A 23,773-nucleotide genomic window follows, 5' to 3' on the forward strand; every position below is an offset into this window, starting at 1 on the left:
CACGTTCTTCTTGTTCTTGTTATCATGCATGAGAAGGGAGAAACCCTTTGAAGTTTAAAACTTTTGATGGATTTCATCTGTTTTCGTTTTTGAAGTTTTGAAGTGCGCGTGTCCTTGAAATGGTAATGTCGGTTCTGTCTTTCCTATATAGAAACAACGTACACACATTTAATATAAACATAAACATGACATATTATTTAACGAATTAATCACTGGATTGTTGTAAACATTTAGACACTTACAGGACTTTTAATTACTATCAGTACAGTATAGTGTGTTTTTATAACACTCACGTTGTGGTTTTAGTTTTTTTTTTTTTTTTTCTACTCNACTCATCATATCATTAAGAGATCATCATGTCAAACAGTAATGAGATCTTGAAGAAATCTACTAAAGGTGCAACATTCTTAATCTTAGCACAATTGTTTACTAAGATTATCACCTTTTTATTGAACAGTGTCTTAGTACGATTCCTTTCGCCTAGAATTTTTGGTATAACTGCTTTTTTGGAGTTCATATTAGGAACTGTATTATTTTTCAGTAGAGAAGCCATTAGATTATCTACTCTTAGAATTAAGGATAACGAGACAGATGATGACAATAATACCAATGAAAAGGCTGCTGACCACATCAGTAGTCATTATAAGAGACAAAATTTACAAACAATGGTGAATTTTGCTCATATACCATTATGGATTGGGATTCCATTGTCATTAGTATTAACTACATGGCAATATACTAATATTAATGCATATTTTATCAGTTTACCCTTTTTTCAATGGTCAATCTTGATCATATGGGTTAGTATGTTAGTCGAATTGTTAAGTGAACCATTCTATATAGTGAATCAATTCTTATTGAACTATAATGTCAGATCAAGATTTGAATCTATTGCCGTGGCAATGAGTTGTCTAGTGAATTTTTCTGTTATTTATTTATTTCAAACTCATATGGTCACTATAGGTAGTTTGGAGATTACAGATATGAATAAAGAAGGTATCGCTATTCTAGCGTTTGCACTTGCAAAATTGACCCATTCGATTACTTTATTATTATGTTACTACTGGGATTATTTAAGAAATTTTAAACCAAAAAAATTGTTCCATATTAGATTAACTAAGATTACCACCGTGTCAGCTTCTACAACATACAAGAAACAATATTATTTCCAAAATGATATCTTAGAACATTTTAAAAAAGTATATTTCCAATTATGTTTTAAGCATTTATTGACTGAAGGTGATAAATTGATCATCAACTCTATGTGCACAGTGGAAGAACAAGGGATTTACTCATTACTATCAAATTATGGGTCTCTAGTAACACGTTTATTATTTGCACCAATTGAAGAATCATTAAGATTATTTTTAGCTAGATTGTTGACTACACAGAATTCAAGAAACTTAAAGCTTTCTATGGATGTTTTAGTTAATTTGACTAAATTTTACCTGTATTTATCCTTATTAATTGTTATATTTGGACCGGTAAATTCCTCATTCCTTTTACAATTCTTAATCGGGTCCAAATGGTCCACAACAGCAGTCCTGGATACAATAAGAGTATACTGTTTCTATTTACCTTTCTTATCAATGAATGGTATCTTTGAGGCCTTTTTCCAAAGTGTAGCTACAGGTGACCAAATATTGAAACATTCATATTTTATGATGACATTTTCAGGAATTTTCTTGGTCAATTGTTGGATCCTCATTGAAAAATTAGACTTATCAATAAATGGGTTAATCATTTCAAATATTATTAACATGATACTTAGAATCATTTATTGTATTATTTTCATTAAAAACTTCTACAGCAAATTATACACTAAAGAATCGTCCTTCTTCTTAAATTTTCATAATTTCGGAATTGTGTCAGTGGCTGGTGTCAGTATTAGTATTATTAATTGGGTCACTATCGGATACGTTAGAAATTTCAAGCAATTATTCATTAATGTAACTTTTGCTCTATTGTTACTGGTGTTGATTCTAGTCAAGGAAAGAACATATATTAAAGGGATGATAGGTAAAAATAAACTAACAGAAGTAAAGGAGATATAGAAAATATACGGCATATACATTTATATATAATGATTTTGTAAGAATATATTCTATTACGGAATTAGTAAGCTGAAGCTGTTTACAGTTAAAATGGATGAGCTAAGGCGTTAAGGAACGCGATTACAGGAAAACAGAATGTAAACAATACAATTTTTATATAAACAGAATGTAACCATACATATCATACAAGATGTCGCAACATCTACTAATTGATACATTCTAAATTGTTTCCTCCTTTTAAGTTTTTTTTTCCAGCCAATTAGACTCCCTGGAAATGACTAATATTCCAGATAAAACGATCAAACGTAAAGCTAAGAATGATCTGATACGATTTCTTACATTCAATGTCAATGGTATAAGAACTTTTTTTCATTATCACCCTTTCTCTCAAATGAAATCCTCATTGAAAGATGTATTTGATTATTTTGACTCTGACATTATCTCATTTCAAGAACTTAAAACAGACACATTGGCTATATCAAAATGGGGTAAAGTGGATGGGTTTTATTCTTTTATATCTATTCCAAAAGTTAAAAAGGGTTACTCAGGGGTTGGTTGCTGGATACGGATATTACCAGAGGATCACCCCTGCCATAATACATTAAAAGTTGTAAAAGCAGAAGAAGGAATTACTGGTTTATTAACTGTTAAGGTTAACGGACAACAAATAAGATATAGAGATGATGTGAATCTTGGATTAGGTGGATACGATGATCTTGGTATTACAGATGAACAATTACTGTTAGATCTAGATTCTGAAGGTAGATGTGTAATGATAGAACTGGCTTACAATATGATTGTTATATGTGTTTATTCACCGGCAAATTCCGGCTTAACTGACGAAGGTGAAGTTTTCAGAATGACTTTCATTAAAGTTCTATTTAATAGAATACGGAATTTTACGAAGATGGGTAAGAATGTTGCATTTATGGGTGATATCAATATCTGTCGTGATCTAATTGACAGTGCCGATTGTTTGAATCTGGCAAATATTAACTTACAAGAGTATAATACGGGGACTATGGTGGAATCAAAATATTACTCTGATGCAGTTAAGTTTATATTGAATCCAGATACTCCTCATAGAAAGTTATTGAATATGTTGCTATCAGACTCGATTATCCCAGAGTTGGCTGATGACGGTATCCTAGTAGATAGTACTCGTTATATACAGGGACGCGATCGATTAAAAATGTATACGGTATGGAACACTTTGAAAAATACCAGACCTTCAAATTATGGTTCTAGAATAGACCTCATTCTATTGACAGACGTTTTGAAATATAATATAAAAGATGCTAATATCCTTGCTGAAGTTATGGGATCAGATCATTGTCCAGTGTATGCCGATCTATCATTCGAATCGATATCAACTGAAATAAAACCCAGTAGTTCAAAAATTCCGAAATTTGAAGCCAGATATAAATTTAATCTTATGAATTATGATGTTCTTTCTATGTTTGCAAAAAGGTCAAAGACGGCGCCTCTACCAAGGATATCAAATTCATCATCCGCGAGTACATCCAATACCGTAAAGTATGGAATGGCTAAGAAGGAAAAATCCATCGATACCTTTTTCAAGATCACAAAAACTCAACGTCCAAACCGTACATTATCCACACGAAATGCTGGTCCTGACAAGGGAATAAGTCTACGTACAACTAGGATCTCTTCATCCCAAAGTGACGCAAAATCTTTAAAAGATATCTTTGGAAGCCCTCCTCTGTGTAGACATGGAGACGTTTGTATTCTAAAAACTTCAAAGACATCAGATAACCCTGGGAAGAAGTTTTGGACGTGTCATAAATCTAGGGGTGATCCTAATGATCCTGATTCTTCATGTGGGTTCTTTAAGTGGGTATAATTTTGTTATCTATGTTCTAATGCGAAGTGTTATTTGAACATATATATATATAATGCACCTATATAATTATAGAATAATGACCAATGATGATAAAAGTGATGATGACAACGATTTTCTCTAAAAGCTACATATTTATACCGGAGCACATTCACTGTCATTTTGAGTATCCTCCTTCAATCTTGTCAGCCATAATATATCGTCCGCATTATTTGATAAGTCGTCGATGTTATTGGCCTCGAGGACGATGGACACAATCAGAGGTCTTCCTACCAATTCCTCACTGGATATGTAAGTCGCTATTGCTTGTGAAAGAATATCCTTATCCTTAAAAAATACCTTAATATATAGAATATTGCCATCATGCCTCACAATATAATATTCAATACCTTCTCCAAATATACCATGCGAGCGTTTCAATGCATTTTTTAGCCACTGTCTCCATGTCATCTCATCGAATACATTCTCGTCGTCTGTTTCTTTATCCAGAGTTGTTATGGATAACTTAAAATAAGTCCATTCTTTCACCTTTATACATTTAGACATAGCTTGGCTCGAGTTAGCACTAATTTATTTTTATTCTCTCTAACATACGGTTGTATTTATCTATAGTAGTATGCCATTGGTTATGGTACATGAAAATTATGAAGGTTTATATTTCTTTATCTCAATAAATTCGGCTTATAATTTAAAGCGCAGAGAAGACGACAAGGTAGTGGAGACTTCAATAAAAAATGTATTGCATAGTACAAGTTTCACTACTTCGGTATTTGTCAGTATATCCAGTTAGCAAGTTGTATATTTATAAATGTGTTATATTTTAGTCGAAAATCCTTATATATCTATATCTTAATATATTTGAAGGCGATTGTCAACTACAAATTAAATTACTATATATGCAGTGTTGACCTATTATTCTTCGTCATTATGCATTGAATCAGTAGTCGTGTCTGTAACCTTTGTTGTTGAATCTGTTAGAGGTGCAGGAACTTCATCAGAAATAGTATCATCAGTGTATGGTTGCTGTGTTGTATTTTCTGTCTCTATATTATCATTGTATGGCTGCACATGAACGTCACCATTACTAGTTACATCAGATGCAGCATTGGATTCATCATCAATATCGAAGTTGGTATCGTTGCCTATGAAACTGGATAAATCATTAGCATCTTCATCGTGACCAGCCAATAAATCGTCGGCTTCATCCAAAAATTGGTCATTCATTAATGATGAGTATGTTGGACCTCTTCTTGATCTCATTCTTCCGGTAAATCTATCGGATAATCCTCTGACACTACGCTTAAACATTTCAAATCCGGCATGAATTCCAGAAAATATGATCAAACCAAATTTCACAGTGGCATTCACCATTCTGTCTGTTTCATTGTTTTCAATCATTTGATTTTCATCGCCTAATCTAATTTCACCAAATCTGGAGAAACCACCGTTTCTTCTAATACCACGATCGTATACAAACCATAGTAATGCACTCAATAGAACGAATGGAATAAAGAATATTAGGAAGAATGATCTTCCACTGATACCGTATTTCTTGTTAAATTCGCTTTCCTTACCTGGACATGGATATGTATCCGAAGCGACATCCAGAGTTAAGCCACCTCTGCAAGTGGATAACGCAATCTTTCTGTAACCAGTTAAATCTGAAAATTCTATCAAATCTACATTCTTCCTACAAATGTCGGATGCAGGTGCTGGCATTAGTCCCTCGACAAGTTTGCAAGTACCATCGTTTGCTTTAATGAAATTATAATCACATTCGAAATCACTTCTTGTACAAGTACAATTCTTTGTTATCTTAGAAAATTTTGTTAATGGAATGTTACCAACAAAACAGTCAGTGTTAATCTTCTTCAAGTATTCTTCTTCATGACCAAATAGACATTTATCATTTGATGAACCAATTGAAATAAATGCAAAATCATCATCCTTATTACCATTAATTTCAAAATCACATTGTTTTTGGAAACTTCCGCTAAAATCAATTGCGTAAGTCTTAATTGAAGCACCTTGGACATTTGATTTTTGGCCTACAAGAAGGAATCTTAATGCAGAATCTTGAGGAACAGTTATGATATCTTTAATTACAACCTTCTCACTACTGAATTTATATTCATTCCACGTCTTCCCAAAATCTAAAGAGTATGTTAGAGTATCAGTTTCTTTTCCTTCGGGAACCAAGACTAAAATACCACCGTGGTCACCAAACTCCCATTGGTATGCGCCCTTCTTTACTTCCTTCCAGGTCATACCTCCATCGGTAGTTAAAAAGGTCGACGATTCACTCATCGGTAATAAAAATTCACCAACATTACCCCTAGCAAATAGCATACCATGCGCAGAACCGGATGAAAAAGTGTCTCTTACATCATATCTCTCAGTGTACCCGTGTAAATTCAAAGAACATTTTTCAAGTGATCCGCTCTTACAGTTATATTTCTTACCTTCAGAATCTCTGGTAGGTGGTGTGATATATGACCAATCGGCACCATCATTAAATGTAATCTTTGTCTTTAATTTCTTCTTAGAGTCTACGTTACTGGCATCTTCTGGATTCTCAACGATGTTAATTAGGATGATACCTTCCAAGCCTTGAATCTTTTCAAAATCAACTTGGCCATTCATATTACTGTTGACATTCTTTTGTAAAGTCACAAAGGAAGTACCATTGGAATTCGATTTTAATAGATCACCGTGGGGATTAGTACGGCCCTCGGTGGTACCCATATGCAAGAAGATTGATCCTGTATTGGTACCTAAAACAGTGAAAGTCTTCTGTGGGATATCAGATAACTCTTGAGGAAGCTTTGCTTCAGCGTATTCTTCACCATCTAATGTTACATAAGCTCTTAATTCATTTTTATCGTGAGTAACAGCAACAATAGTGAACCCACCCGATGACATATAACCTATAATGTTTTCAAAGATTGTCTTCTCGTTCTTGAAATAATCAGTTGAAGAAACCAATGATTTTGCGTTTTTTCTAATATCTCTTATCTGACAATTCATCATATCTTCATTAGCTGGATGATCAAATAACGCACCTGTAAATTCGCAATGGACAGCACCTTCTAATAATTCCTCAAAAGTCTTACCACCATCTCTTGTAATATAAGACATTATTCTACAATCACTGCTATAGATATTTTCACAACCTTTACCACCATAATAAATAAAAGTGTTTGGATCTTCTGGATGGAAGTTTAATGGGAAGCCTAATTGAATGGCATCTGGTAATTTATTAGAGAAAAAAGTGTAGCCTCTATCATGAGTAATAAAAATGGAACCAGATGAACTGAATAAATAAGCGGAAGAATTAGAGTACGGATTATATATGATTTCAATAATTTTTTCATCATTAGTATCGATTTTTTTCACAGTCTTACCACCATCATGAGAAATGAAAAATTCGTATCTAGTGGTTCCAATAATTAGAGATTCATCTTCATCAGTATCGAAGTATTCATAGAATCTTGGTTCACCAGCAATAACGTTTTCAGTGACAGATATCTTATCATTACCTCTTCCAGGGTCTGCTAATATACCACATTGTACATCGACTGAATCTATTTTTAATTCCTTTGTACATTTGTTCCCAATAATCTTACGTCTTGGTTTTAAATTCATTTCATTTCTTTTTTCATTTGTACAAATTCCAGAAAATTCCAATAAATTAAAATCAGGTACACAATGTCCCTTATCGTCTTTTGTGAATTCAAATGAACATTCATAGTCTGCATCAGTACATTGAGGGCATATTTCTTCATCTAATTCTAAGTCAGTAAAGACTTCCTTCACGAGACATTCTGAATCATATTTTCTTCTTCTGTAACTATATTTGGCACCATTGACACAATCTCCACTGTTTAGATAGAATATTTCAAAATCGTTCTTACCACATTTCTTACCGTTAAATGCATCTGAGAAATCAAGAATATAGAAGAAACTTTTGTTATCGTAATCACCGTCTTCAAATGGTTTAGATGAAGATTTAAATGCCTCAAGGAAGAAAGTTGATCCTGAACCATCTGGAGTGGTATTAATTAGCATAGCTGGGTATAAGGCAACGTCCAATTGATATTCAGCCCATGTTTCACCTTGATCTAAGGAGTAATACACTTCTGATTTTGGATCGCCATCGCTCTCTGCATTGAATGGTACAGCAACAATGATATTACCACCATCACCCACTACAGATATTGTTGGGAAATCCAAAGCTTTTTTCCATGTCTTACCACCATCCCTTGAGACAAATGTCTTTTCATCATTATAGTTATAAGAATAACCGTCACTCAGCACACCAGATACCATCAAAATACCTGCTGAAGGAACTACATAATTATTGAAATGATTTAATGATAGAATGGAACAACTTTCTGGGTCGTTAATATTACAACTATAACTATCTTTATTTTCTGGATCAACAACCTTCAAATAATTCCATGTAACACCATTATCAAAGGAAATCTTAGAAGAACCAACCAATTCACTGTCAGGCTTCTCTCTATTTGAGTAGTATCCCCTACCGAAAAAACTATTGATTATGGTACCTTTCAAATAATTAATTGGTTCTACCGAAGTACGACCATCGACAGATCTATCTATCCAATCATAATCTGAGAATTTCAAACCTGTATAATCAGATACTAAAACGTCATTATATTTGAAATTCCTACGTAGCTGTCTATATTTGTTCTCATTTGAATCTTCTTTCTGTTTGTTCTCTTCTACTTCCGATTTTATAATTGGAATAATAATTCTACCAAGAGAATCTTCATACATTGAATATGACATTTCATTAAAGGTTAAATCTGTTGGAACATAAGCTTGTTTGAAAGTTTGCATATCATTAGATACCCATATTTTCTTGTTTGAATGACTATTAAATCTATCTTCTTGTGTAATCACTACTAAATTTGAATTCAATACTTGTAAAGAAGTTATAGTCATATCTTTAAAAAAATCCAATGAATTAATTTTCTTACCTGTAATTGTATATAATTGTGAAATCATTTTAATACCTCCATCTGTGGATAATGCTTTTTGAACTTTTTCAAAATTGCAAATTAATGTTGTTCCATCTACTTGAATAGTAGATTTCTCACTAATTCTTGCATAGTGACAACGTGATCCAGTATGGAATGTAATAAGTTTATCTTCGTCTTTCACTTTAAACGGCGATTCAATAAAATCAAAAGATTTCCCACGATTACTTGATTTTAAGATAACTTGTTCACAATAACTTCTTGAATGAAAAAAAATATCACCTAAATCATCCAATATCTCTTGTAATGGATCATCTTTTTTATCATCATTTTTCTTATCCTCATCATAATTTGTTTTATCTTTATTATTTTCTTCTTTAGTGACTTCACGACATGCACTACAAGTCAGAAACATTTCATCTTGTTGAGTAGCATGAGTAGTCACCCAACAATAGGGGATACGATCCTTATCATGCAATTCGTTTGGTACATTATATTCAAGTTGAGTCCAACTATTACCCTTATCATAGGTCATATAAATGTAATTTTTATTCATAGTATATACAAATGCTCTGAATTTAGGAAAATTTTCATCAATGGTAAAATAATTGATCTTATCTTTAATTTCTTTCACATTAGACCAATTTTCACCATTATCATGAGAGATTTGTAATCTATCATTCTCTGTTCTGAGTAAAGTAGTAGAATCATCAAAGATACCATACGGTTGCAATTGTTTATTCCTAGTCAGTGTTACTTTAGGCGCAAATGATTCATCTTTTGCAATTACTGTATAAAACCATAGTAATAAGAGTACCCCTATGGTATGTAAGTATCTCATTATTGAGCGAAAAGAGGATGAATGGTGATACTACAGATACTATTACCGTTTCTTATTGCACTGTCTTTAAAAGTAAAAGACAATTCTTAAACAACCTATTTAATAATATAACTATTTCAAGGGTAAGTTCTGTATCTAATAAAAATAAAATATGTGTGTGTAAATTAATTCAAATATTTTTTTGTTGCTGTTGTTGCAATTCCCTGCGCCTTTAATTTCTTAAATCCATTTTCCTAGGGATAGATAGGTTGATATGCGCATACAGTTTCAACAATAGTGGTAGCAACAGCAACAGCGGTAACTAAGCTAAGCTAAAATATTGAATTTTAGTTTTTTTCTAGCTGTTTTGTTGCTTTAGTTCTTCACTTCTCAGGTGGTTTTCTTTGCAACAAATTTACATGCCGTCAAAAAAAGAACACGCAAAGACAGTAATGTTGTACGATACGGGGGGGGGTTGATAATATATAGTGGATATGATACAACTAACGAAGATTGTTTCAAGATAGAACTAATACTGCTTGAAGTAATACAGGACAGCCGATACATTATGTAGGACTGCATTATTACATATAAAACACAATAGATTATATTTCAAACAATGGTACTCATTAATAGAGATTATTGCGCATTTGTATATATATATATATATACATACAATTATGCATCATCATAGTTTTTGAGGTTCATGCATATTTTTTAAGAAAAGAAAAAAGAAAAGAGATTATAATGTAATAATGTAATTGGGCATCTCTCTCAAAGAAGTTTAAAATGATCCAAGGACTTATATATATATATGTATATATATAAATCAATGATCTCATGTGTAAACTATGATATATACTGTACTTGTAGAATAAATAATTGTAACCACATATACTACGACAACAACAACAACAACAACAACAACAACAGCATAACAATGGGTAAAAAAATTGTATTTAATATAAGCAGTGATTTTCAATTAAAATCAATGTTAGGTGAAGGTGCGTATGGTATTGTATGTTCGGCAATCCATAAGCCAACAAATGAGATTGTTGCAATTAAAAAGATTGAACCATTTGATAAACCATTATTTGCCTTACGTACTTTACGAGAAATTAAAATATTGAAACATTTTCAACATGAGAATATAATATCGATATTTGATATCCAACGACCTGATTCATTTGAAAATTTTAATGAAGTTTATATTATTCAAGAATTGATGCAAACAGATTTACATCGTGTTATAATGACACAAAATTTAAGCGATGATCATATACAATATTTTCTATATCAAACAATTCGTGGTATAAAGACATTACATTCGAGTAATATAATTCATAGGGATTTAAAGCCCTCGAATTTATTAATTAATTCGAATTGTGACTTAAAGATATGTGATTTTGGTTTAGCAAGAATTATTGAAGAAGAAAAAATACCGTCATCATCATCGGATGAAAACGATAGCACAACGGCAACAAATGAAAATATGACATCGACCAACGCGGGAATGACAGAATATGTTGCCACAAGATGGTATCGTGCACCTGAAGTAATGTTAACCGCAGCAAAATATTCAAGAGCAATAGATATATGGTCCTGTGGTTGTATCTTGGCAGAATTATTTTTAAAGAGGCCAATATTACCTGGTAAAGATTATAGACATCAATTATTATTAATATTTGGATTACTAGGTTCACCAACGGAAGATGATTTGAAATGCATTGAATCTACACGTGCCAGACAATATATTAAACAATTACCAAAGATGAATAAACCGAATTTATTTGAAATGTTTAAAGGTTGCAATGAATTAGGAATTGATTTATTAAGTAAAATGTTAGTATTTAATCCAAATAATAGGATTACGGCACAAGAAATTTTAGATCATCCCTATTTAGCAACATATCATGATCCACAAGATGAACCAATTGGTAAACCAATTCCATCAAGTTTCTTTGAATTTGATAATTATAAAGATGTTCTGACTACTAAAGATCTTAAAAAATTATTATGGAATGAAATATTTGCATAGTGATTCTGGATTTCTATACGCGTAATATAATTGAAGATCTCACCGTCTCCATAGTAATAGTAAGTAATATTATTATTATTATTATTATTATTATTATATATACCTTATTTAATTACCCTGCAAAATACAGGAATAGCATATTATAGAAAAGGCAATATTTAAATGTATGTTTTCCGCAACTCCGGTTACAATATGAAGTTGGATATATTACAGTAAGTCAGTCCGCTATCATCATGTTAAACGGTGTTGTGGGGATGTGTGTGTGTATACCAACCTACTTTTAAGGGAGCGAGAGAGGAGAATTATATACTTGTTACGTATCGCAGTACCATTTGTTCTTGTTCTACTTCTCTTTAACTGTGTATATTCAAATTTTATAGCTCCGAGAAAACAAATTGGTATATTTGTATAGAAATAGAGTTGCATAGCAATAACATATGTCGATATGGTTATATTACAGCCAATTAACCCGCTTTCTTTCGATGGTAGTTGACTGGGGCTGATAATTTTGATTTTCAGCGATAGAAGCGCACAAACCACGTATTATTCCATACATTTTTGCGAGCGATGTGGTGCCCGAGTATGTATGGGTGTGTAGCATGGTGCGGGTTGAAATGCGACAGAAGCGCTGATAATTGCATGCTGAATGGACTTCATTTTTAAGGGAGAGAGAGAGAGAGAAACTGATATTATGAATTTGAAAAGGCTCTTCCCTTACAGAAATTTGTATTGGGCAAATGAGAGGGTGAAATTTAATAATAAATTTTGTTGAATCATCTCTAATTGGTCCGAGACAATTTAATTTGAAAATGATTTGCTGTTGCAATTTTTAGTTTGCTTTTGATGGGTAATGTCGTGATTGAATGCGTGACTATACTCACTATTAATTATTGTTTACCAATTAATTCAATCTATAACTGTTTACTTTACTTGCTATTATTTTAATATTTCCAGATGACGATATCTTGGTTTAATTAAACTATTTATATATAAAGGGTTATCGATACGTTCTTATATTATTTTTCTATTTGGTTTCTCTTAGGAAATATTATATTTTTCTTTTTATTGCTTTTATTTTTTCATCTTAACAAAAATAAACTATAATTATATATTCACATACGCATACACATATACATACACAACATGACTGTTTCGCAATTACTTAAAGAAAGAGTCAGATACGCTCCATATTTGAAAAAAGTTAAATTAGCAGATGAATTAATTCCATTATTTAAGCATGGTCAAAACTTAGGTTGGTCAGGTTTTACAGGTGTCGGTACGCCAAAAGCTGTTCCAGAAGCTTTAGTAAAGCATGTGGAAAAAAATAATTTACAAGGAAAATTAGCTTTTAATTTATTTGTTGGAGCTTCTGCAGGTCCAGAAGAAGACGCTTGGGCTACACATGATATGATCCTAAGAAGAGCTCCTCATCAAGTCGGTAGACCAATCTCTAAAGCAATTAATGAAGGTAAGATACAATTCTTCGATAAGCATTTATCGATGTTTGCTCAAGATTTAACCTATGGGTTTTATACTAAAGATAGAATGGATCCTCACGCTTATTTAGATTATACTATTATTGAAGCTACCGCAATTAAAGAAGATGGTTCGATTGTTCCAGGGCCTTCTGTTGGTGCTTCACCTGAATTTATTTCTTGTAGTGATAAAGTTATTATCGAAGTTAATACTGCTACACCATCCTTTGAAGGTTTACATGACATTGATATGCCTGTAAATCCACCTTTTAGAAAGCCTTATCCATATGTCAATGTCACTGATAAATGTGGTCTGGATTCTATTCCTGTGGATCCAGAAAGAGTCGTTGCTATTGTTGAGAGTACCACTAGAGATATAGTGGGTCCAAATACTCCTTCTGATGCTATGTCTAGAGCCATCGCAAGTAATTTGGTCGATTTCTTTAGACATGAAGTGAAAATGGGTAGATTGCCTGAAACTTTACATCCTTTACAAAGTGGTATTGGTAATGTGGCTAACGCAGTCATTGAAGGTTTAACTGATGCTAAATTTAAACATTTAACAGTTTGGAGTGAAGTCATTCAAGATTCATTTTTGGATTTATTCGACAATGGTACTTTAGATTATGCTTCTGCTACCTCTGTAAGATTAACTGAAGATGGTTTCAAGAGATTATTCTCAGACTGGGACAATTTCAAAAATAAATTATCTTTGAGATCTCAAGTCGTTTCAAACAATCCAGAATTGATTCGTCGTTTAGGTGTCATTGCTATGAATACTCCGGTAGAAGTAGACATCTATGCTCATGCTAACTCCACTAACGTTAATGGTTCAAGAATGTTGCATGGTCTAGGTGGTTCGGGTGATTTCTTAAGAAACGCCAAGTTGTCAATCATGCACGCTCCATCCGCTAGACCAACTAAGACCGATCCAACTGGTATATCTACAATTGTTCCATTTGCATCTCATGTCGATCACACCGAACACGATTTGGATATTTTGGTCACAGACCAAGGTCTGGCCGATTTGAGAGGTTTAGCACCAAGAGAAAGAGCTCGTGAAATCATTAATAGTTGTGCTCATCCAGACTATAGAGATCTATTGACTGATTATCTAGAGAGATCAGAACATTACGCAACTAAGAAAAAGGCTTTACACGAACCTCATATGTTGAAGAACGCTTTCAAATTCCATAATAATTTGGTAGAGAAAGGTACTATGAAAGTCGATTCTTGGGACCCTGTAGAGTAAACTACAAAAACAAAAATAAAAACAATATCAAAATTAAAATTAAAATTATAAAATCCATTTATATACATATATATAATGTTTTATGTCACTTATATGTAAATACTCATTAGAAAGTAAAATAAAAAAAGTATTAATATTCAATTATTCTGAATTGTTAGATCAATTAGTGGTATATTGTTAAAAGAGTGAGATTGGTTTGGTAAGTGTTACAAATTAATCATATTGTTGGTGTTATACCTGCTATATATATAGTAGAATTCATTAATCCTGTGCAACTTCCATCGTGTAAGAAAACAAACAACCTGTTTTACAGATATAATTAAACTTGTATATACTGAAGTTTATACGTATTTTACTGTTGTAAAGGAAAGAGCACTGTCCTTCTATTTATCTACCACCATCCTAGTCGCACTGATATTCATTGGGTCAACTACTAAATGATGTGAAAAAGTACTCTGTGAGTCAGAAAATCTTCCCTGGTAATGATGAGTATTGTTGGCACCGTCTTACCAACATTAGGATACAGTAATTTCTAAACTTTATCACTATCACTATTGCAATATGTTGAGAAGTATATCCAATTATTATCCCTTCTGTTCTTTTCTATGCCTACTCTTCTTTATAAATGTAGAGACTCTAAGATAGAGTTGTTCCCTTTTATTAGTCTCTTCAAGTTTTGTATGTTTTGATTAGGACATTTTTTAATACGATAATTGAGCTGAAGCAGACATACTGTGGTTAGACTTATATTCGTTCATTATTTAAGGTGTTAGGTATAGAGGTGAATGGCGTAGCTTAAGTTTTAATGTTAGGTAAGCAAAATATAATTGTTATATTTGTAAGTGATTTTTTATATTGTATATAATTTACAGAACGAACAGAATCTAACTTAGAATGTTAGTTCAGAATTCTTTGTCTTTATATATATATTTATTCCAATCTCAATTGATGTTCGAATTATGTTTTGTTTCATAATGCCACATATTTTGTTTCATATTTTAACATGCTTCGTAATACATTTGAGATATATTGTTCTAACATAATTTCTATCAATAATCGGTTGTTCTCTTTACACTATGCATATATTACGTTTAGAGCTTCTTTCTATGCATCCCATAACCTTTTCACGTCATCATGTGTTTCTATCAAATCTAGCGGTGGCACCTATGAGTAAATGTTCTTGAAGGTATTTCTTTACCTAGATTTAATTTAGGTGAGAGAGATATATCACCCTTAAATTCTAAGAAAATGGCAACATAATACTTCCAAAACACCCTCTAATTTAATATTTTATTTTCGTAATGGACCTAAATATTTTTGCAAAAGTTTAAATCTAAGAATGCCATCTTAGTATAATGGTTAGTACACATCGTTGTGGCCGATGAAATCCTAGTTCGATTCCAGGAGGTGGCACATTTTTTTTTTAAATTTGAATCTACACCAATGATTATCAAACCACAATCACACCAACAACCCTATGTCTAGGTTCACATTTCCTAATGATTAACCAAAGTAACAACTTTTTTGTTTTATTAATATGTTATATCAAACAACAATAATAGCCGCTAAGCCATTAAATCAAAAACAACTAATATCAGAAAATCAAACATATATAAATACAACAGTATCAATTGATCATATAATTATATTATCGGTATATATATAAATGTATGTAAATCGGTTACATTTAAACAAAGGTAGTAACTTCAAAGAATCTTTTCAAATAATAAATTTGAAAGATTGAGTTTGCCACAACCACACCAACTTGAAAGACAGACCACCATTTAACACGATCATTAGTAGATTCTGCTGTGTTTCTATGAGTTCTTTCTCTAATAACGATATAGCCTTGTTCATCTTTAATTTCGCGTACTAATTTAGATAGTTTTCTAACTGAACTATCCAAAGTATTAGAATTTTCATCGTCGACGTCAACGTAAACGACACCGTGGACGTTGAATGTAACATCTTTAGTTGGAATACTTTCGCCATTACTGAAACAATATTGATATTTACCTTTAATTGGAGCAGTCACTTTAATGTCCCCATGAGATGAAGATTTTTCGGTGGCTAATACCTCATTATTTTGTGGGCCATATAAGATGAAATCACCATATAATTGAGAGTACGATTCAGGATTTCTATCACCGAATTGGTAAGTCACGGCAATTTCGTCACCTTTGTTCAAATCTTCGAAGAAACATCTACGACTGTGAGCTGGGACTAATACGTTATGAGCCTGGACATAAAGAGCCAGACAACAAGTCAATATGATTTGTGATATGGATAACTTCATTTCTACCTGATTGAGGATCTAGTTGGAATAAAACAACAACAACAACAAAAATAAAAATAAAATCTAAATGGAGCTGATAGTATAGATATATAAAAAGTATGTGATTCTATGATAATAAACTAACGTGTGAATCAAATAGTAATATCAGCAAAATGTTATAAATCAGGTATATATATGGTAAAATGGTAAATAATACGTGAAAGAAAGAAATTAAAAAAAAGGATAGCTAAACTAGTTAACGTAAGAGAACGAAACAGACAGTTTTCGTGTCATTTATTATTTTTCACCCAAGGAAACCACGCCCACCATATATAAGTTCACTGATACTACTACAACAGCTAAGAATACCACACGTATAGTAAGAGACAAGGCGAGAACAGCGCTGCTTTTTTGCACAACAAAAATATATATTTGCTTAGCTTCGCTTCGCTTCTTTGGAAAGCAAAAAATATTTTCTGTTTTGCTTTCGCGGCTTTCTTTCGTCTGTTTGATTTAGATGCGTCTATCATGTAATTTATGTACGCGTTATTTTATCTGTGATATATGGCAAGTGTATGCTCTACACAAGACACGTTCGTTGTTAGTTATGTACTAATAGTAATTGAATATGTGATAATTGGGTATATTCAATGCTATGTTATGTTGTCGAGTAGTTTAGTTTAGTTTAGTTTAGTTTAGTCTGATGTTGAACGTATGTAGTTGTAGAGAAATTTTGTTGTGGTGATGCTGTCCATCGTGCAACGCGATAATCGATTTCCATAGTGTAAATTGTCTGTCTTTGTTACTGTGCATAGTTAAGAAATTATTTCCATATATGTAATAATAATATGACGATGATAATGACGATATAAAGGGGCAAAAGAACAAATATACAAGGAAGAAACAGAACAGAGACGGATAATACAATTGATTATAATGTCTGATTATATAGAACCTGACACACCTGGTGGAGTGAATCATCATTCTAATTTAAATAATAACGATAATTTATCAAATGTAGATATATCGAATCCATTTGATGACAATAATAACATTGCTAGTGCTGTACCAGCAGATTCTGATAATGTCTCTAAGAATACAAGAGGGACTTTGGATGAAAATGTACTAGAAACATTAAGAAGGGATTTATTTGAGATTAACTCAACGTTAAAGAAAGTGGTATATCCACATTTCCCATCAAGACAATTATTGTCGTCTACATCAACTATGGTGAATGAATCATTATCTTCTTCTTCTCCTACTTCACCAAATAATCAATCCATTGAAGACATTTCTGCTAATTGCGATCTTTGGGCTCCTTTAATATTTGTAATTACTTATTCTCTATGTGTTTCACATGCTCATACGTTATTTTCAAGTTTGTTTGTGTTATGTTGGATTTTATTATTGATTATGTCATTACATATGAGATTAACTAAACCGTACGAAAATGTTAATATGATTACTTATATCTCATTATCAGGTTATTGTATTTTCCCACAAGTTATTAATGCAATAATATCACAAATTATTTTCCCAATTTTATTAAAAATGATAGGCAATAGACATTGGAGTATAAGAATTATAACTTTATTAAAATTAATTACATTAATATTATGTGAATTATGGTCATTAACTTCAATTTCATTAGTCACTAATAGTAGAGGCCTTATACAGATCTTCCCATTAGGATTATGTCTCTTAGGATTGGGTTGGTTAGCAACTATACTATAGATCATTTATTTGTCTATAAATATAAATATAAATAGAAGTATAAATAGAATAGAATAGGTTCATAACTGATGTTCTGTAGTTTTACTGTATTTTCAGTTTTTGACATTTTTTCTAATGTAATTATGGGGTAAACGGACACATTTTTTTTATTTTTTATTTTTTCAGAAATATTATGGCAGACGTATATGCATACATACTTGCATGATTCTAGCATTTCAATATATAAGGAGAAATTTATAATAATAGACACACATATATATAGATATATAGATATATATATTCCATCACTTATCGTTTAATATCGTTCTTTTATTACTAGTATCATATAGATAAACATACGAACTATCCTGGCTGTATTTTTTATTTTGTTTGTTTGATTTATATTTTTTTTTTTTGTTGCCTAGGTAAAAGGAATAAGGGGAGTAAAGAAATTTTATTATTATTACTATTATACCACTTTCATTCAATATTCATATACATACATACCCCCTATAGAAATGTCGATGTTACAACCGTCGTCATGTACCGGTTATCAATTGAAGTTACCTCAGATACCACAGTTGGCAGAATATGCATTGTTGGATCATTACACTCGTAAGAAATTATCCTTGGAACATAGAACAGGTGCTGCAGTAGAATTATCAAGAGCTAATCTATTTGTGCATGGAGGACTTACAGTTCCGTTGAATATTGAAAATATTACAGTCTTACAACTACAAAAAGAATTGATCATATATTTCTCTAAAAATAATAAAAATAAGATTAGTTTCGAAAATTTGAATCAGTGGCTAAGTTCCGAAATTTTCTTTCTGGATTTAGTATCGAGGACATGGCATCATATACAAACCACCATAGACGACTCTGCACAGAATCCAAACCTTGCAATTCAAACAGATCTGTTATCTAAGGCTTCGCAAGTATCACCATTGGAATCACCAATGAAAGGGAGATTGTTTCATTCGATTTGTTATTTCGGTTCCACAATATATGTCTTTGGGGGACTTGTAGTATCACCTCATACAGGTTATGAATTGATTGCAACAAATGAATTGTGGAAATTGGATTTAAAGACGAGGAAATGGTCTCTAATGAGTATTGATCCCAGGATTAATAGAAGATATAGTCATTCTATGCATGTCAAAAATGAAAACGTAGATACTCGTGATACAAAATTGATTATTATTGGTGGGACGAATAATATTAGTGAACCAGTAACTAAGATAGATATATTTAATTTAACCAAAAATTGTTGGCAATGTGACGTAATACCAAAGGAAAGTTGTAATTTCGTGGTGAATATTGATAATGAAGCAATTCCTCTATCAATTGAAAATACTTTCTCAATATTGGTGGAAAACAATGAAGCAAAAGTTCCAGCTTTAGTGATATATAATCCAAATAATCAATTTGATAAAGATGGTATACAAGAAAATAGTGATAACGAAGTCAATGAAACCGATGATAGTCATATACCAAAGAGATCCGACAGTAATAAGATGGTCTCCCCGATGACAACTTTACCATTAATACCTGAATCAAAAGGTATGAGACTAGCTTATAATAACTTGCAAACTCCTGATATTCTAAGAGAATCTTTTAATCTACAATTCCCTAGTGGACAATATTTTGGTTATAATATTATTATTGGTGGGTTTTATCCAAATTGTAATCCTTCGAACTATTGTTGTTTTGTATATGATATCCCCTCAGGTAGATGGACTCGTGTCAGTATACGAAGCCCCAATTCAGAAATAGTTAATAGTAGATATTGGAAATTGTTCGTCTGGAAATCACACCATCAGACTCTCTTATTAGGTACTACGACTAATGATAATAATTTACCAAGCGTTCAAAAATTTGATCATATTCTAGTTTTTGGATTACCATTGATTAATGCATTTAATAAGATCATCACACCACCTTACCTTAATGAGATGAAATCGGGATCTTTGTCCCTAAGTTCATTTCAATCTACGTTGGACGATACAATTCAACAACAATTGGTATTTAGCACAGATGACCAACCAACGGCACGTAATCCAAGTTATGTATCAGGTGCTACTTCACAATTTGAAAACTACATCAAGTACATCGCACCTTCGTTTGAACTATCAACCATTAAATCAACTTTCCCATCATTTGCCGTGGTACTTGGGAAGGATTCTCTCGAGGTTTATGGTGATTCGCTCTCCGACTTTGAATTTATCACTAGTGAAGGGGATATTGTGAAAGTACCAATGTATCTTTTGAGGAAAAGATGGGGTAGATATTTCGATTTTTTGTTATCTCAAGGTTATTCCAAAATCTGTTTAGAAAATGAATTGAATGTTAAACGGTCAATGTTAGTAAAATATACGCCGATATCATCTAGGATAACTTCACGTGCAAGTTCGAGACAAGATTCGATAGATTATTTTAGAGATTCCACAAGATCATCCCTTAGTAGACTATCTAATAGAGGATCACCACGATCGAGTAATGCATTGGAACGAACAACATCTGGGCCTCATAAGTCACTCTCGCAATTATTTGTCAATGATGTGGAGGACCCAGCTAAATACACTCGCATGAAACAACCATTTCGTCCTAGTGTCTCGGAGAAAGTTACGATTGAACCACCAATACCACTTTTGCCTCCAAAGGATGAAGATTTGGATATTAATGATCCTGTATCCCCTCCTCCTGATGAACACCTTCTTTCTTTAGAAAAATTGACCGATAAAGATAACTATCTCGGAGACAATCAAATTAAAAGAACAGGGACAACATCAACAACAAGTTCCACTACAGGTATGGTCTTCAGAGTTCCTTTTCAGGAAAATAAGAGCCCCTCAAGTATTGTCGAATCACCATTTCATACGGTTACTGATCGAAGAAGAAGGTCGTCATTAATGGATACACATATTAGTGTCAATGATGAGCTTCAAACTTCTAGAAGGAATTCGGCTTTCAAACATCGTTCGTCACATCCTATTAACAACGTTAAATTTGAAGAGAATGTCCTTCCTCCCCAAAAATTAAACAAGAAATTGTTTGCAAATTTTCCCACTAGTGCTAGGAGCTCATTTTCTTATGCTGGTTCCGTTTCTGATAGAAAGAGAAACTCTTTACCTTCATTAGGACAGAGAAGTACATCTCCTGAAACACCGTTGGATGTTATGAATGTAGATTTACCACCGACTACGAAACTGCCTGATGAACCTCTTCCAGAAGTTCCAATTGTGAAATTGGGTAATAATAGAAGACCTAGTGCTTCGATTTATGATTTTACAATGTCGAACAAGGGTAGTCCATTCTCTTCTAGAAGAGCATCATTTGTTAGTGCAAGTAGTAATCCAGATTGGAAAGGCATTGCCCCATCGATGAACAATTTAACTCTTGATGAGAAATTGTTGCAAAAAAACGAAGAGTTAAATCGTGCACAGCAAAGTGAAAGTAATAATAGGCAATCTATAAGTCAATTAAGATCTCGAATGTTTAGTAAAAGTAGCACTTCAAGGGAAAATAGTTTGAGTAATATTCCAAGTATATCAGATAGGACGAGACCTTCAATTGCATCATTTAGTGAAAGTAATGATAGTATATTATCTACCGCACCTTATGATATGGAACCATTATTAATTCCCAGATCTCTTTATCTTCCATGGCCCACTTCTTCTATAAAAGCACTCTCGGAATTTTTCTATACGGGGCAAACAAATGGTAAATGGTTATTGGCTCCGGTAGCACTGGATTTGCTTGTCATGGCTAAATTGTATGAGATTCCTTTGCTGTATACTTTAATTGCCGAAATGCTATATTCAATTTTGGGTCGCAAGGAAGAAGGATTATTTGTAAGTTGTATAACGTTGAAAAATGGGCTAATAAAGCAGATTAAAAGGCTCTATCGTGATGATAATACAAGGATTGAAGAGCACCTTGAAAATGGTAAGGCCTATAAAGAATTATTAAGGTTGAATAAAGCATTGGTCGAAATAGATAACGGTTTTTTAAATTCTAGTCTTCTAAGAAAATCATCTTTTAACCGATCAGAAGGGACTCATGATAGTAGTGAGTGTGACGATTTAGATAAACAATTTCACAGAGCGTCAAGTACGGGATCATTTACTAATTATAGACAATCTGTTATTTCTTATGGCTCAAAAGATAGTAGGGGTTCATTAGGTGCTGCAGGATTTCCTCCTTCCTTAAATTTTCAAGAGCAGAAAAACTCTGTAAGTGGTATAAGTCCACGAATTAAAAAGAAATCAAGTTTAAGTAAAGAGATAGACCCACATTCCTACTTCCAAGGTAATGCTCTCGATATTGATAAGATAAAAAATAAATATCGCAAGGATCTATCTCAGGGAGATGTTCATAGGACTGATGATGACGCTAATGAGTATGATTTTGGTGATTTTGATTTAGGTTTTGAATTAAGTACTAGCAGCAGCGACGAAACTAGCGACGACTCAGCCAGTGAAGTTAGAAGTACGAATAGTACAGATATCGATTCCGGAGTAGATCATTCAAAGTCTAATCCAGAGTTAGAATCCCTTTCAACAATTGTTGATGCAAGAACTAGTCAATCTGAGGAACATGGAGACGATAATTTGGATGACAATATAAAAAAACTAAGTATATCAACTCCAAGAAACAAGGCAGTTAAGACGTTGTTAAATTCATATGTGGACTCTGGTCTTGGCATGTCATCATTATCACGATTGAAGAAAAAAATGAAGAAAGCTGAGGAGTATGCGGATGATTCCGTAGATCCTCTATTTAAAATAAGCTCCACTTTACAAAGTCCTGGAAGACCTCAAGTGGGTCCAAGCAGGGCAAATAATCAGGGGTCTGTTTATGGTACAGCTAAGCCAGGGTTTAAATCCCCAAATATGACGGTACCCGATGAAGATTATAGTGTATTGAGGCTTGAATGTATTGTTGCCGCGAATGCTTTGCCACCGGTTGACCATATTATAAAATATATATTTAAGACGGCAGTACTGGTGAACGACGTAAAGATGACGATCCGTTGCGCAGACTGTCTCGAAATTTCGAAGGATTTGAAAACTGTTAAAAAAGAACTAGCAAAAGAGATTGCAGCAATAAAAGATGAAATAAAAGCTAGTGTGACAGGAAGGGAAGATGCCTTGTCACCATTAAATAATCCAAGTGCATAAGAAAGGACTAAGATTAAGATTGATATCTGTGGAAGAAAGGAAAAAAACGAAATATTTAAAATAATATTCAAGTACATTCAGTATATACGCATCTCTATT

General features: G+C 32.7%; 9 protein-coding genes and 1 non-coding gene across 10 annotated transcripts; 7 read left to right on the top strand and 3 right to left on the bottom strand.

Moving 5' to 3' along the window:
- Positions 1–356: 356 nt before the first annotated feature.
- On the top strand, positions 357–2,054 carry RFT1 (glycolipid translocation protein; the record flags this gene model as incomplete). Its single annotated transcript, XM_041548510.1, has 1 exon — positions 357–2,054. The coding sequence occupies one exon, from the start codon at positions 357–359 to the stop codon at positions 2,052–2,054; it is 1,698 nt and encodes a 565-aa protein (XP_041404444.1).
- A 274-nt stretch (positions 2,055–2,328) lies between these two features.
- APN2 (DNA-(apurinic or apyrimidinic site) lyase APN2) lies at positions 2,329–3,918 on the top strand (the record flags this gene model as incomplete). The annotated part of the gene is made up of 1 exon (XM_041548511.1): positions 2,329–3,918. One exon carries the CDS (start codon positions 2,329–2,331, stop codon positions 3,916–3,918), a length of 1,590 nt encoding a protein of 529 aa, XP_041404445.1.
- A 132-nt stretch (positions 3,919–4,050) lies between these two features.
- On the bottom strand, positions 4,051–4,461 carry POP8 (ribonuclease P; the record flags this gene model as incomplete). The annotated part of the gene is made up of 1 exon (XM_041548512.1): positions 4,051–4,461. One exon carries the CDS (start codon positions 4,459–4,461, stop codon positions 4,051–4,053), a length of 411 nt encoding a protein of 136 aa, XP_041404446.1.
- A 366-nt stretch (positions 4,462–4,827) lies between these two features.
- PEP1 (type I sorting receptor) lies at positions 4,828–9,759 on the bottom strand (the record flags this gene model as incomplete). Its single annotated transcript, XM_041548513.1, has 1 exon — positions 4,828–9,759. One exon carries the CDS (start codon positions 9,757–9,759, stop codon positions 4,828–4,830), a length of 4,932 nt encoding a protein of 1,643 aa, XP_041404447.1.
- Positions 9,760–10,678: 919 nt separating this feature from the next.
- On the top strand, positions 10,679–11,776 carry FUS3 (mitogen-activated serine/threonine-protein kinase FUS3; the record flags this gene model as incomplete). The annotated part of the gene is made up of 1 exon (XM_041548514.1): positions 10,679–11,776. The coding sequence occupies one exon, from the start codon at positions 10,679–10,681 to the stop codon at positions 11,774–11,776; it is 1,098 nt and encodes a 365-aa protein (XP_041404448.1).
- Positions 11,777–12,919: 1,143 nt separating this feature from the next.
- Positions 12,920–14,503, top strand: ACH1 (acetyl-CoA hydrolase; the record flags this gene model as incomplete). Its single annotated transcript, XM_041548515.1, has 1 exon — positions 12,920–14,503. One exon carries the CDS (start codon positions 12,920–12,922, stop codon positions 14,501–14,503), a length of 1,584 nt encoding a protein of 527 aa, XP_041404449.1.
- A 1,341-nt stretch (positions 14,504–15,844) lies between these two features.
- On the top strand, positions 15,845–15,916 carry KABA2_01S13024. The gene has a single exon. It is a non-coding gene; the product is annotated as a tRNA-His (tRNA).
- A 274-nt stretch (positions 15,917–16,190) lies between these two features.
- Positions 16,191–16,799, bottom strand: EMP24 (Emp24p; the record flags this gene model as incomplete). The annotated part of the gene is made up of 1 exon (XM_041548516.1): positions 16,191–16,799. The coding sequence occupies one exon, from the start codon at positions 16,797–16,799 to the stop codon at positions 16,191–16,193; it is 609 nt and encodes a 202-aa protein (XP_041404450.1).
- A 915-nt stretch (positions 16,800–17,714) lies between these two features.
- On the top strand, positions 17,715–18,512 carry YIP4 (Yip4p; the record flags this gene model as incomplete). The annotated part of the gene is made up of 1 exon (XM_041548517.1): positions 17,715–18,512. The coding sequence occupies one exon, from the start codon at positions 17,715–17,717 to the stop codon at positions 18,510–18,512; it is 798 nt and encodes a 265-aa protein (XP_041404451.1).
- A 497-nt stretch (positions 18,513–19,009) lies between these two features.
- MDS3 (Mds3p) lies at positions 19,010–23,674 on the top strand (the record flags this gene model as incomplete). The annotated part of the gene is made up of 1 exon (XM_041548518.1): positions 19,010–23,674. One exon carries the CDS (start codon positions 19,010–19,012, stop codon positions 23,672–23,674), a length of 4,665 nt encoding a protein of 1,554 aa, XP_041404452.1.
- Positions 23,675–23,773: the final 99 nt, after the last annotated feature.

This window comes from Maudiozyma barnettii (assembly GCF_903064755.1).
Source record: "Maudiozyma barnettii strain CLIB 1767 genome assembly, contig: KABA2_01, whole genome shotgun sequence".
Classification (NCBI taxonomy): Eukaryota; Fungi; Ascomycota; class Saccharomycetes; order Saccharomycetales; family Saccharomycetaceae; genus Maudiozyma; species Maudiozyma barnettii.